Source organism: Convolutriloba macropyga, chromosome 13 (assembly GCF_964194025.1).
Source record: "Convolutriloba macropyga chromosome 13, txConMacr16.3, whole genome shotgun sequence".
In the NCBI taxonomy this organism is placed as follows: Eukaryota; Metazoa; Xenacoelomorpha; order Acoela; family Convolutidae; genus Convolutriloba; species Convolutriloba macropyga.
In genome coordinates, this window is record NC_134480.1 from 36,366,850 (window position 1) to 36,381,441 (window position 14,592).

Genomic DNA, 14,592 nt, shown 5'->3' on the forward strand with positions numbered 1-14,592 from the left:
ATCTCTGAAAATATTACATGATATTCTACCCGTTTTAATAATAGGGTATATTTTGGGTATTATTTAGATATTTTTTTGCGGATTTTGCATTTTGCACTATCGTTTTTAAACAATTAATATTTAAATCTGCAAAAAATCTGCATGAAGCATTGGTTGCGGATATTAGGAATGAGTTGACATTTTGAACTAAATTTAGATAATTGATTGTTGACAATTTCAAAGAAAATGGATAGTCTCCTAGTTGCTATAATTTCTATGGAAAGGTAAAATTTATAGAGAAAATTTAATCAAAATAGGAAGAACTTCAGCCATTGCCTGAGATTTGAATCTTTGAAGGGAAAATGGGGAGTGATATTTAGGTGGGGAAGTGAGGGGGCGTGCGGGGTGGGGGTACTTTCGCGCAATAACCACAACATTAATTAGCAGTATGAAACAGATGAGTCTTTGCTTATTTACATTTTTAATTACACCACTTCAATAGATCTGAATCAAGGTAGTAATCAATTTTTCCTATTTTTGGCTCGAATTACATCGAGTAAGCGATTGTGACCAAATGTTGCTCCCAAGAGCAATTAAGAGTGACGTAAGTGGCTCCAATTAAGCTGGGGTGCAATTATATAACCTATCAAAGTCACTTGTTTCCTGCCACCCACCTACGTCATCAAAAACAACCCCCGGGTCACGAATTTGAACCAAATTAGAGACTGCAACTTGGGATAATCATTTTGACAAAAAGACACGGTGACCTGCAGTAGCTGCTGTGATCAAGCTGCTTTTATTTCATTCAAGCGTCACAATTTGTAAACAACAACAAGTCTTTTCTGCTATTTTTTCGAACACAACATTTCACCTCAATTTTCAACTTCATCAGAAAAAATCAGCCAAGTCTAGATAGCAGCTCAAAATGTTCTTCACAGCAAAGACAACAATGACTACCTCCAGTGGGAACAAGAAGTGTGTAGGTGTGAAAACAGGTGTGAACAGGAGTGTGTTCCTGCCGCTGTTGGCCATCATGGCGACTTTCACACTTCTGGCTATAAACAACCCAACGCCATCCAATGCCATGACCATTGCCGACCTGTGTCCAAGTCGAAACTACCATCAGTAAGTTAGCTACACCCTATTTTATGGTTTTATGCCCTACTTAGAGAGCAGCAACCTAAACCACCTTAACCCCCCCCCCCTCCCATTATTGATTTAGCATATGTTAATACTCCGAGTGGATATGGGTATATAGATTTTTTTCAGTTCCAATCATCGGCCATTTGTGTAATCTCCGAGCCCAGATCCTGTCATTTAGGGCTCAGACAAATCACAGGTGTTCACATGAGTGATTCTGATTAGAGTTCATTTCGGTCTGGACCTCATCCTATAGGATATATTGCTTACAAGTCCGGCAAAATTAGGAATCGCTAATTCTTACTTTTACGTACGCCTCACATTTAGCCTCGAATATTCTAAAATAATAAAATTACATCAGAGCACTTTTTCTCACTTTTCTCGAAGCGCGATATATTTCTAGGCAAGTAACATCAAAAATTACAATTTTATTTCTTCGAGTTTTTTTTTACTCTGTTCATAAACATTTAACAATAAAACATCTGATTAAAAAATTTGATTCAAATTTCTCAAAATATTGTCAAATGTCTTTCCGAAAGTTATTTCATGCTCTGAAAACTTGATTAAAATGAGCGAAAGTATGAAAACTATTTGACTGCTAAAATCTTGGCTTTTCTTCGAACTGATTCAATTCAAAAAAAAAAATTCTGAAGTTTTACCTGAAAAATTCCAACAACGCTAGCTCGTAATGGTACATAAATATGGGCAAAAAAATTTTGAAAAATTAAAACTTGCAAAGGTTCTTTTTCAAAAAAGTAAATCTTCAAGCCGGAATTTTTCTTAATTAATTAAAACTTGTGCTGCGTTTAGGTGTTTATTGACTGTGAAAAGAGATGCTATCGGATGCAAAATGGATATTCCGGGCTTTCCTTGTACCATAGGGGGAAAACGCAGCCTCACTCAAAGTCGAATGCGATATCTTATTGAGCAGCACATGAAATATTCGTAACGAAAACTCAAATTTCATCTGAAAAAGATTCCAACAGCTGCGGTTTGCAACAATTCATGATTCAAAAACAATTTACAGCTCAAGGAAACAAACTTAATGCAGTCCAATCAAAACATATCAACCAATCGACCATAACAGCTAAAAACTGCTCCAAAAACTGACCAAAAACTAATTTTGCCTCAATAGAGCTTTCTTTATCGTAATATAAGTCAATAAATGTACATTGAAAATGAAAACATCTTCGATATCTGTCTTAAAAACTTCATCAGTACGCAAAATTTAAAAAATGTCGGCAAGATTTTCTGGGAAATGTGAAAGACAGTAAGAGTGACAAAATCTTGTAAGAGCTTTCCGAGTGAAATGCATAAACTGAGACGCATTTGAATAGAAAATTGGGCCAAGTTGTTCACAACCCGAGAAGTGATTGTTTTGCTTCTCAACTCGCTTAATATGAACTCGCATAATCTGGAAAAAAACGAACAGCTTCTATAGAAGTGAAATTATGTTTATTAGTTTCAAAAAAGATTCTTGTGAAAATATCCATTACCGACCAGCTGAAATGCTACAATTTTCCTCGAAATTTAAAGTTAAATTGCCAGAAATTGTAATTTAACTTTATTTTGCATGTTAATACATGTGTTCGTAATTATCCTTGTGTGTTAATCAATCGTTTTCTCTTTGAAGGTGTCAGCCACTCAATTAGGAATTTAACTCCTTTTGCAGGAATAAAAGAATTTAGAATGAAGTTCTAAATTTCTAGCCTTTAGTTACCCTAACACTGTCTGCTGTAAACTTTTTTTGCACAGATATAAAAGAAAATTGATAAATAACTGTTATTGATATTAAAAAATATAATTTCAATGTTGCTGAAAAATAATAGCAAATCAAATCAGAAATTAGGAGCCACCTGTTTAGCTCTCCCAGAGCAGGAAACTTATTCTTATGAAGACAAAGGCCATGCAGTGATTTGAACTGTTTAAATACAACACAGCAATCTATTATATACTTTTTTGGAAACATAGTTAGTTGGCATCCGAAAGGCGTTGAGTTTCCTGTTAGTCTAGTTTTTTTAATTTCTGCAAAATCTTCTCACTGTGTGAGTTAAGTTAGGTGTCCCGGAAGGTGAAATTCATCATTTCTGAACTTTATATTTGAGAGAAGGAGCATAGAAAAATTTTGAACGGATATCAGTTATCAATTGTTTGCAGCAACTCAAGTCAATTATCTCTACGAACTGGTTTTGGTTAAAAAACTTGTAAGTGATTGACTTAAATTGAGGATTAAAGAGTTCTTTAATTGAGCGTTTCCAAACACAAAAACAAAAATCCAAAAAATGTTGACAATTCGTTTTAAAAAAGTTCTATTAACTATATGCAGCTGTTACGTTTGAATGCCAAGAGTGGCGAAATAATATAGAGAAAAAAATTTTGAACGCAAATTTCAAAATTGTTTCCCTTTTGGTCTTGCAAAAAGCGCCGTAAAAACTCGTCACTAGTAACATTTAGTTACAGATATGTTTGTGAAGTTGTACTGTAACACATTTGGGCAAAAGACGTAAAAAACTAAAAAATGCAAAGATTTTTTATTCTTCAAAAAAAATTTAAGCCGGTGTTTTTCTTGCTTATTTATAACTTTTGTTGCCTTTAGGTGTTTATTGACAATGAAAAGAGAACCTATTGGATGCGAAATTGATATTCCGGGCGTTCCTTGTACCTTAGGGGGAAAACGCAGCCAGACTCAGTCGTATGCGATAACTTATTGAGCAGCACTTGAAATATTCGTAACGAAAATTCAAATTTACATCAGAAAAAGACTCCAACTGGTGCTCTAATAACATTTCAAGATTCAAAAACTATTTACAGCTAAAGAAAGCGAACTGAATGCAGTCCAATCAAAACATATTCATAAATTGGCCATTATAGCTAGAAACTGCTCCCAAACTGAACAAAATTATTTTCGCCTACGTAGAGCCTTTTTTTTACGTATCATTAATCAATATATGTACATTGAGTGAAAAAATACATTCTATAATTGTCCTCAGAATATTATCAACACGCCACATGAAAAATGTTGTCGGCAAAGTTTTCTGGAAAATAAACACATCAATTTTCACAAACTTTGTAAGAGCCTTCCGGGTGAAAAGCAGATACTGATACGCATTTGAATATAAAATTGAGCAAATCTGTTCAAATCTTCAGGATTGAAAGTTTTACTTACTAATTCAACTCACTTAATCTGAAAAATAACGAACAGTTTTTATAGTAGCAAAATCATTTTTATTAGTTTCAAAAAGATTCCAAAAAAAGAATTGCTGAAATTGTCCATCAATATCAGTGTTAAATTGCTTTACATTGAAAGTTGATTTCATTTGGCATGTTAATACATGTGTTCGTACTGATTGTTAAGGAATATTGAGGAATAACCGTTATTGTTATTTAAAAAGGTCTATGTTCAATGTTGCAGAAAAATAATAGCGAATCAAATCAGAAAATAGGAGCCACTTGTTTAGCTTTCCCCAAGCAGGAAAATTTTTCTGATGAAGACATTTGCTTTGCAGTTATTTGAACTGGTTAAAAACAACACAGAGATCTATTATACACGTTTTTTGGAAACACAATTAATTGGCATCCGAAAAGCGTTGAGTTTCCTGCTAGTCTATCATTTTTTTTTAAAATTCTGCACAATCCTATCACTATGTGATTTAAGTTAGGTATCCAGGAAGGTTAATTTCATAATTTCTGAACTTTATTTTTCGGAGACCAAACATAAAAATATTTTGAAATTATATCAGCTATCAGTTGTTCGCAGCAACTCAAGTCATTTTCAATTAGCTTTACACACTGATTTTGGAAAAAATCTTGTATATGATTGACTTAAGTTAAGTTTTAAAGAGGATTTCAATTCATCTTTTCTAAACGCAATAACCAGAAAACAAAAAAAAATGTGCTGGAGTTTTTTTTTGAAATAAATGTTTGTAATTTTATGCGGTTGCTAGTTTTGAATGCCAAAAGTGGCGAAATACTACAGAGAATAAAAATTTTGAAAGCAGTTTCAAAATGGTTTTTCTCGACAACAAATTTCCAATTTAGTTCTCTCGTCTTGCATAAAACGCCGTAACAATGCGTTGCCAGTGATTTAAAATTACAGGTATGTTTTGATTTTAAAGTCCTATGAAACTCAATTATCACATTTTTAACACATTTTTAAAAGTTTTTGTCAAATAAGAACATTAAGTCTTTTAACGCAACAACGGAAACCAAACAAATAAGTTTTAAAGAATCTTTACTCCGTAACAATAATGCAACGAGCAATAGAGCTGTCTCAGTAAAGAAAAGACCACTTTATATAAAACTCTTCTCTTTTGAGTACAAAATTTCAAACAAGCACGAACGAAAAGTTTCTGAAAAATTCGAGGCGAGTGTCTAATTAAGTAGTCATTTGTAAAATTGCGTTCAACTTTAAAGGACATTCTTCTTAGTGTGGAAAGTAAATTAATTCCTGGCCCATAATTCATTGACGTGGTCCTGCTTCATCCACTTATTGATTTTTAAAAAAAATGGTTTGTATTTCGATAAGCATCGAATCACTTCAATAGTTCCTGTCCGTTTAATTATGGTTTAATATTGAAGTCAGAAAACAGATGAAACATTTTATGCTTTTAAGGGAAAAATGGGTCATAAAATGGGTTTTGAAAATGGGTTTCAAAAATGGGTTTCAAAATGGGGTTCTTGAATATTAGCTTGATTATCATCCTTTTCACTGCTTTTCTTTGTGATCGTAAAACTTCTTTAAAGACTCTCATATTTATATACACCACACAGTCAGTAGTATAAAAAAGGTTGATAACCTTTCCCGTAACTGATATAAGGTCAGCCACAATTTGATAAAGGAAAAAAAGACAAAGGAAAAATATCAAGCATTGGAACTTGTTAAAATGATAATTAAATTAAAAACTGAAGCCTCGTTAAATTTTTTCTCCGGAAAGATGAACCCGTTAATGAATTGGTTAATTGTCCGAAGCGGCCCCAGTTAATTAGAAACGCCCAATAAAAACTGTTTTGGTTTGTTTAAAAAATAATATTGTACTAGATAAAAAAGTTTTTTTTAAAAAAAAACTTTTGAAGCAACAAACATTGCATCTCCTTATTCCTCTTTCTCTGCGTTTTTTCTTTTTAACTTTTTAGAACCAAATTATAACCACCCAAAGTGATGGTCGAAAAACTCACTTTCAAAGATAAATTTTTCAACAATGTTTAATTATGTTTCTTAGGATTGCTAAGATGTGGCGTACAATTGGAGAAAATCTAAGTTTTTTGTCAATTTTCAAAACAATTTGATCAAAAAGATTGTTGTTTGAAGTGTTTTCTACAAGCATATAGATACATCAGTGGCACAGTTTCTTGTATATGGTTACAGTGACTAAACAAGCAGCCGAACCTTTTACTAACTTTGTCCAATTTCGATGAATTGAATTTCCTTTGCTATTTTGTTTTAAGGTTAAATTCCGTTTGTTTCCGTTCTTGAAACGTTTGTTTGTTCTGTTTGCTTCTATTGAAATACTCCCTCCAATAATTAGCTAGCCGTTATATCTGCGCTTGTTTACCAGTTCGGGCTTGTGTGAAAGTATGAGAAATTATGTTTTCTATTATTAGGAATAAGGACTTTGTCAGGGGGTCGATGCAGGTGCAACTACTGTGTAAAGGGACCAGTACTGCATTCAAATCAGCATCTCTTAAATGCAAGCCAAGTGTTCTACCCACTTACACCAACTGGTCTTAAGCTCTTGAAGTTTGGCCATCTTTTATAAACCCCAATCTTTTCTCATGCTCTTTCGTGTTCCTCAAAGCTTCTTTTCTCTATCAAGTATACTTTGAAACACTACATCTTCCTGCCTAGCTAGGTCAAATTTATGCACAATTGAGATTAGGTGGTTCTCTCTCAACCTGCTAACACTCCCCATGAAATTGCGCATCATCTCTTTCACAATTCCTAAATATCTTGTCTCTTTTTTGCCGTAAAGCACGGAGAATAGGGTCTGGGCCCATAACCTGTTAGGGGGTCTAAGCAGGTGCAACTACTGTGAAAACGGACCAGTACTTGATTCGAACCAGCATCTTTTGCTTGAAAGTCTGGTGTGCTACTCATTTACACCAAATGATCTTAAGAACTCGAACTGGGGCTTCTCTAATAAACCGTTCTCACGTTCTTTCTTGTCCCTCAAAGCTTCATTTCTCTAGCCAAGTATACGCTGAACAAGTAGGTAGAGCTTCTTGTCAAACAAGGTCAAATTTATTTTTTGCACAATTTACCTAAGGTTGCTCTCTCAACCTTCTAACACTTAAAAGAGCTATTGGGTAGTTATAATTCTCAGATTACCGATCTAGAGACTTAAAACATTGGGTCTTAAAGTGTTCTAATCAGGTCCTAAAAATGTGTAAAGTTTTCTGCAGAAATTCGCAGATAGTTGGCTTTCTAGTTTCAGCATTATTGTTGACTCACCTCCCTGCCAAAAATTGTCCTTTGGTAATTGGCTTGTTCATTGAGTAGCTTCTAAAATAAGGTTGTTCATAAAAAAATTGCTCAACAAAACAGTTGCCTCAACTTCCTAATTAGCTAATAGTTTTTTCAAAATTGAATCTTCCTTGGTTTTATTTAGAGTCCAGATTGGGTATATCAAACAGTTTCGGGACCTATCTTAGTTACATTTTATAACTAGAAAAAATTAAATTCGTATAAGATTCTATTTAAACTGTTTCTGACACAAAAAAATTGTTCAATGTTGAAAGGTCTGTGTAGGCGCAACTACTGCGAAAATTGACTAGTACTTGATTCGAACCAGCATCTCGTACTTGCAAGCCTAGTGTTCTACCCGCTTACACCAACTGGTCTTAAGCACTCGAACTTGGGCTTCTATTTTAACCCGTTCTCAGGTTCTATCTTGGTCATCAAGGCTTCAATTATACTTGGTCTTCAAGGCTTCAAAGTATACTCTGAACAAGTAGAGTTTCTTGTCAAACTATGTCCAGCTTATCATATGACCAATTTACTTTATGTTGTTCTCTGAACCTTTAACACTTAAAAGAGCTATTGGTTAGTTAAAATTCTCAGATTACCGACTTAGAGACATAAAACATTGGGCCCTAAAGTGACTAATCAGATCTTAAAAATGTTTAAACTTTTCTGCAGAAATTCGGGAATAGAGTTTCAATAATATCGTTCACCTCCCTGCCAAAAACTGTCCTTTGGTAATTGGCTTGTTCATTGAGTTGCTTCTAAATTAAGGCTGTTCATTAAAAATTGTTCAATAAAACAGTGTCAACTTCCTAATTAGCTAACAAAATTTTTAAAACTGAATCTGCTTTCGGTTGTAGTTAGTGTCAAAATTGGTCAGACCAAACAGTTTCGGGACGTATCTTAGTTAATCTTTTAACTAGAAACTGATGTGTTCATTTAAATTTCAAGTTCAACTGTCTCTGACACAAAAATTTCTATAATGTTAGGGGGTCTATGCAGTTGCAACTACTGTGGAGCAGAGCTTGATTCGAACCAGCATCTCTTACTTGCAAGCGTATTGTGCTACCCATTTACACCAACTGGTCTTAAGCACTCGAACTTGGGCTTCTATTTTAACCCGTTCTCAGGTTCTACCTTGGTCCTCAAGGCTTCATATATACTTGGTCCTAAAGGCTTCAAAGTATACTCTGAACAAGTAGAGTTTCTTGTCAAACAATGTCAAGCTTATCATATGACCAATTTATCTTATGTTGTTCTCTGAACCTTTAACACTTAAAAGAGCTATTGGTTAGTTAAAATTCTCAGATTACCGACTTAGAGACTTAAAACATTGGATCCTAAAGTGGCTAATCAGGTCTTAAAAAGGTTTAAATTTTTCTGCAGAAATTCGGGAATAGAGTTTCAATAATATCGTTCACCACCCTGCCAAAAATTGTCCTTTGGTAATTGGCTTGTTCATTGAGTTGCTTCTAAAATAAGGCTGTTCATTACAAAATGTTCAATAAAACAGTGTCAACTTCCTAATTAGCTAACAAATTTTTCAAAACTGAATCTGCTTTCGGTTGTAGTTAGAGTCAAAATTGGTCAGACCAAACAGTTTCGAGACGTATCTTAGTTAATTTTTTAACTAGAAACTGATGTGTTCATTTAATTTTCAAGTTCAACTGTCTCTGACACAAAAATTTCTATAATGTTAGGGGGTCTATGCAGTTGCAACTACTGTGGAGCAGAGCTTGATTCGAACCAGCATCTCTTACTTGCAAGCGTATTGTGCTACCCATTTACACCAACTGGTCTTAAGCACTCGAACTTGGGCTTCTATTTTAACCCGTTCTCAGGTTCTACCTTGGTCCTCAAGGCTTCATATATACTTGGTCCTAAAGGCTTCAAAGTATACTCTGAACAAGTAGAGTTTCTTGTCAAACAATGTCAAGCTTATCATATGACCAATTTATCTTATGTTGTTCTCTGAACCTTTAACACTTAAAAGAGCTATTGGTTAGTTAAAATTCTCAGATTACCGACTTAGAGACTTAAAACATTGGATCCTAAAGTGGCCAATCAGGTCTTAAAAAGGTTTAAATTTTTCTGCAGAAATTCGGGAATAGAGTTTCAATAATATCGTTCACCACCCTGCCAAAAATTGTCCTTTGGTAATTGGCTTGTTCATTGAGTTGCTTCTAAAATAAGGCTGTTCATTAAAAATTGTTCAATAAAACAGTGTCAACTTCCTAATTAGCTAACAAATTTTTCAAAACTGAATCTGCTTTCGGTTGTAGTTAGAGTCAAAATTGGTCAGACCAAACAGTTTCGAGACGTATCTTAGTTAATTTTTTAACTAGAAACTGATGTGTTCATTTAAATTTCAAGTTCAACTGTCTCTGACACAAAAATTTCTATAATGTTAGGGGGTCTATGCAGTTGCAACTACTGTGGAGCAGAGCTTGATTCGAACCAGCATCTCTTTCTTGCAAGCGTAATGTGCTACCCTTTTACACCAACTGGTCTTAAGCTCTCGAACTTGGGCATCTCTTATAATCCGTTTTCACGTTCTTTCTTGTTCCTTAAGGCTTCATTTCTCTAGCCAAGTATACGCTGAACAAGTAGGTAGAGCTTCTTGTCTAGCTAGGTCAAACTTATCTTATGCAGAATTTACATTAGGTTGTTCTCTCAACCTTCTAACATTCAAAAATAACTGCTACCTAAAATTTGGAGCGTTGAAGAATCTTGATATTCCTGAAGGGGAAAAATGTATGAACAATTGTACATTTTTGAGGAGGAATAGTTGAGACAACTATATCTGGTTTCATGAAATGCAGTTTCAGAGTTACTCATCCAACCATCATAACATTCCAGCCATTAATTGATCATCAAGCTAATTTGTCTATCTCTTATTTTTAGGAGTACAGCAGTTGTTTGCTAAATTGTGAAAACTGAAAAGCGTTTCAGAAGCTGTTGTTTTTGTTAGAACAGAAATTTCCAAATTTGGATTATTTGGCTGATCTGGAGTATTTAATCCCTTTGTCGGAGTTTCAAAAAAATAGTTGATATTAATTTCAGAAATTGAGGGGCTGTTTGCAAAAAGAAGATTTGGTTAGAACTCATTATGATTTCTGAAAACATTATTAACTTTTGCCTTTGGATTATTTAAGTTTTCTGACAGGGTTCAATGATATTAATCCATGCATTTTGTCAAATTTGTTGCTTAAAAGAACCTAGAGCAATGCATGTTATTAATTTCTTGATAAATTTCTTAATTTCTTGTCAATTGAGAGACCAGAAAATGCTATCTTTATCACGCTTTGACTTCAAATTAGTACTCATTATTCATGCCTCTCCTCTTCCCCCATTATCCTTTGAACAAATAGGCTATTTAAAGGTTGGAACCTGTGGGAAGCACAGCTGTTGTCGTTCCCTCTTCATAACAGAAGTGTTCATACGAAATAGTTTTTAGTTAAACTTACACGCTGGTCCTGGAAGCCGTTGGGTTGTTGTTTGCTACATTTAGGTGCTTTGTAGTTCCAGAATAACAGAAAACAATACGTGCTGTTTGTTTAGAAATCCTGTTGAACAACCGGGTTGTAATATCACCCGATTGACACTAAAAAATTTTGTTCGAATTCAAATTTTTGTTCTCCAATTTCTCTTCTCGTTTCTTTTAGATGTTTGCTGACAATGAAAAGGAAGGCTATTGGGTGTGAGCTTGACGTACCAGGCCAGCCTTGTGTATTTGCAGGAGGAAAAAGAAGCTTTCCCTCAAAATGGGAACGGCCAAACATGATCGACCAACCTCAAAACTACTTTTAAACTAAACACCCCCCACGCACACCGTTGTCTGAACAGATCAATATAATTGTGTGAACAACAACAGCAACGCACGTGACAACACTACGCTTCATCAACTGCAAATGAAAAGACGGAAAGTGAAATTTGATCCGAACATATCAAGAGCATCAATATTTAGACGAGCAACTCAACTCCTAAACTCATTTTTCACCATCCACTTTTTGTTATTGCATAATTGTCAAACTTGCTGTAAAAACTGAATTCAAATCATTGACAGCTCCCTTCTCTTAAATTGATGATAACACGAAAATTTTCGGTTTTTCCCATTATAGCCCCCCATGAAATTATAGCGCCCCATTATGGTATATTTACCATAATGGGGGGGAGGGGGGGGGGGGGGTATAGGTTATCTGACTAGTAAGCGGGGGGGGGGGGCTATAATGGGAAAGACCAAAAATTAAAATTTTACTGCTATACTAAAGAGGGGTATAGGAAACAAACCCGCATGGAAAATAACCCACAATCTGATACATAGGAAATAAACCCCAACGGAAAAAAAACAACGTTAAAATTGAACTTCGATCGTGATATTTTGTTCTGTTGTGATAGTTTCATATCAAGTCGCTAGGGCAATGCGTTAAATGAGCAGCTCTTTAACAAAAAAAAGGTTTTTTCGGTGGGAGTATTTTCCTAGGGCGTTTTTGCCTATCTAAATTTAGGTGGAGATTTTTTTCTGTTTTTTTCGAAACCTGCTAAAGATGATGTCTCCCTAAAACAAATATTTGAACTTTTTGTTCCATACTCTCAGTTTAATTTTTAAAACTATTCCAAACCATGGAGCAAACGTCACCAATCAAAAACAACCTGTAGGCCCTTGACAAAAATAATCCATATTAACAAACAATATAAAGGTTAGGGCACTTCGCTAAGAAACCCTAGTCCAGAAGAACGAACAAAAACCACGTAGGAAATTGTCGGTATGCTCGGTTTTTAATAGTCCGAGCTGGTCGGTTATTTCCATACTAAAATTAATTTTTTGTTTATAATGTAGTCAAAGCGTTCTTTTTGCCGGAATTTTAGACGTACTGCTAATTTTTTGGGCTGAAATGATAGAGGGGTGAAATTCTATGATGTTAAGATATGCAGGATTATATCAGTCGGGGTGAAAAAAGTCGAATCTTAAAAAATACCTAGTGAGTAACTGAAAAGTAAGTAAAAGCGCGATTGCCTTTTTCATTCTCTTTTTTCTCCCGTCGCAAAAATATCCTTGTTTTCTTTTAGCGTGTAAAGATGAACTAAAGCATGCAACAGGTATTTGAAATTTGTTGAAAAAGACACCCCAAAGAAATCATAATTCTTACTCGCTCTTAAAATTTTTTTTCTCCAGGGCAATTCACACATTATTTCTTAGTTAATCCTCGATTAGCTTCGAGGGTTAACTATATAAAAAATTCCATCTTTTTTTAATTCAAACGACGCGATATAGCTCAACGAAAACATCATGAATGCGACCCAACTATTTCTGAAGCCCAGAATATCACACAATTATAACCATGCAAGAACTAACGGAAAACATGGAAGATTTTGATGAACATTTATTACGAAAAGACTTAAAAAACAAGACTTTTGAATAAAAATTGCAAAAGGAACGACTCACAACATACTGGGAGAATAATGGAAAAAATCTCAATGATGTTTTATGCATAATTTTTAAAATAAATCGGTAATTTTTACGTGATCTGTACTATAGATGTCTTTTAAAAGCAAATTAATCGTTTCCTCCTTTTTTGCTACGTATACTTATCAAACGTAGGCCCATAATAACAATAACAACAACGCTATCCAAATTTTGAGCGCATTCAAAATTTAATGGCAGTAATAATTACATAATTTGATACTTCTCTTTTTCGCAACAATATTGTTGCTTTCAGTTACCGCAAAGTACCCTTAATTAATTAAAATGAAAGTTTAGTTTCAGTTTTTATTTAGGACCACTTAAAAAAAATTGTATCAAAACTTTACATTATCATCGGAGGACGTGTACACTTCCTCCGATGACAATGTAAAGTTTAGATGCAAACTGTCGTAACTTTACTTTGTGGTTCTAAATAAAAACTGAAACTAAATTTTTGCTTTAATTAATTAAGATAAAATATCTTTAACTTTGTTGATTAAGTTTGCACGAGATGATAATTTGTTTTACGTTTCAACGTTGATAGCTGCCATCTCTGCTAGTAGCAAAATTGGCAAGTTTTGCAGTTTTATTTTGTCTTCCAATAACTTACTGGAACCTAAATTAAAACTGCATAATTTGCCGAATCACCTGTTTTCCTTACATTTTAATTGAAAATGCTTAATATTGTTAAAGGAACCCAATAGAATGCACTTAGCATTACTGTTTCACCAAAAACCACGTTTGGTGGTAAAAGTTAAATGGCTGGATTCCATTGGGCTCGTTCAACAAAATCCAGCAAACTTTTTTTCGATTGAGAAATGTAAGGAAAAACGGGAACTTGTTTTGTGGCTGTTGATAACAAATCATCGTTTACAGAAAAGGGATTTTGAACCCATTAGCTTTTTCTATGTATTTAGGTGTGTGTTGACAACGAAACGCAAACTAGCTATTGGCTGTAATTTGGATCCACCTGGTCACGAATGCATATTTCCGGGAAGAAAAAGGAACTTTTCGAAGCGAAGACCGAGTCCTTACAACAATCAACGACAAAGTTACTAATACGATACATGCCTAGGAAGCCATCATTTTATAACTCAAATTACCATAATTGTATTTCAACGACCACAACCAAGCATGCGACACAACTATTTCTGAGCCGAAAATATCAGAGTTACGAGCCCAGCGAGAATTAATGAAAAACTTGAAAAATTTTCATGAAATGTTATTATACCAGAGACAGCATACAAGACATTGGAAATAATTCTGCATAACCTCTAGAAATTTAGTGTCATTGAACAATAGATAAAAATCATTTTATTTCAACTTAATAAATTCTTATTCGCCGCCGTTGTTCATACGTAATCGTTTTCTTTTTTTAAAAAACTGAATTTGCTGTTTGTTTATAAATATTCAACATAACGACTGTTAGCCTCACCCTGCTCAGATCCAACCATATTTATTATAACCGCTATATTTAACACAACGGACATGATGACATCAATTGAGAAGTTTTCAGACTTTATACGAGTTTTTTTAAAGAACAATAGAA

General features: G+C 34.2%; 1 protein-coding gene across 3 annotated transcripts; it reads left to right on the top strand.

Moving 5' to 3' along the window:
* The first annotated feature begins 543 nt into the window (after nt 1-543).
* LOC142351771 (uncharacterized) lies at nt 544-14,288 on the top strand. 3 transcript variants are annotated; one of them, XM_075403924.1, is made up of 2 exons: nt 544-1,104; nt 13,961-14,288. In XM_075403924.1, exons 1-2 carry the CDS (start codon nt 905-907, stop codon nt 14,100-14,102), a joined length of 342 nt encoding a protein of 113 aa, XP_075260039.1. In that variant the 5' UTR covers nt 544-904; the 3' UTR covers nt 14,103-14,288. The 3 variants fall into 3 exon arrangements, with proteins under 3 accessions (XP_075260039.1, XP_075260037.1, XP_075260040.1); XM_075403922.1 differs by lacking the exon at nt 13,961-14,288 and adding an exon at nt 11,245-11,634; XM_075403925.1 differs by lacking the exon at nt 13,961-14,288 and adding an exon at nt 1,930-2,355.
* The last annotated feature ends 304 nt before the right edge of the window (nt 14,289-14,592 follow it).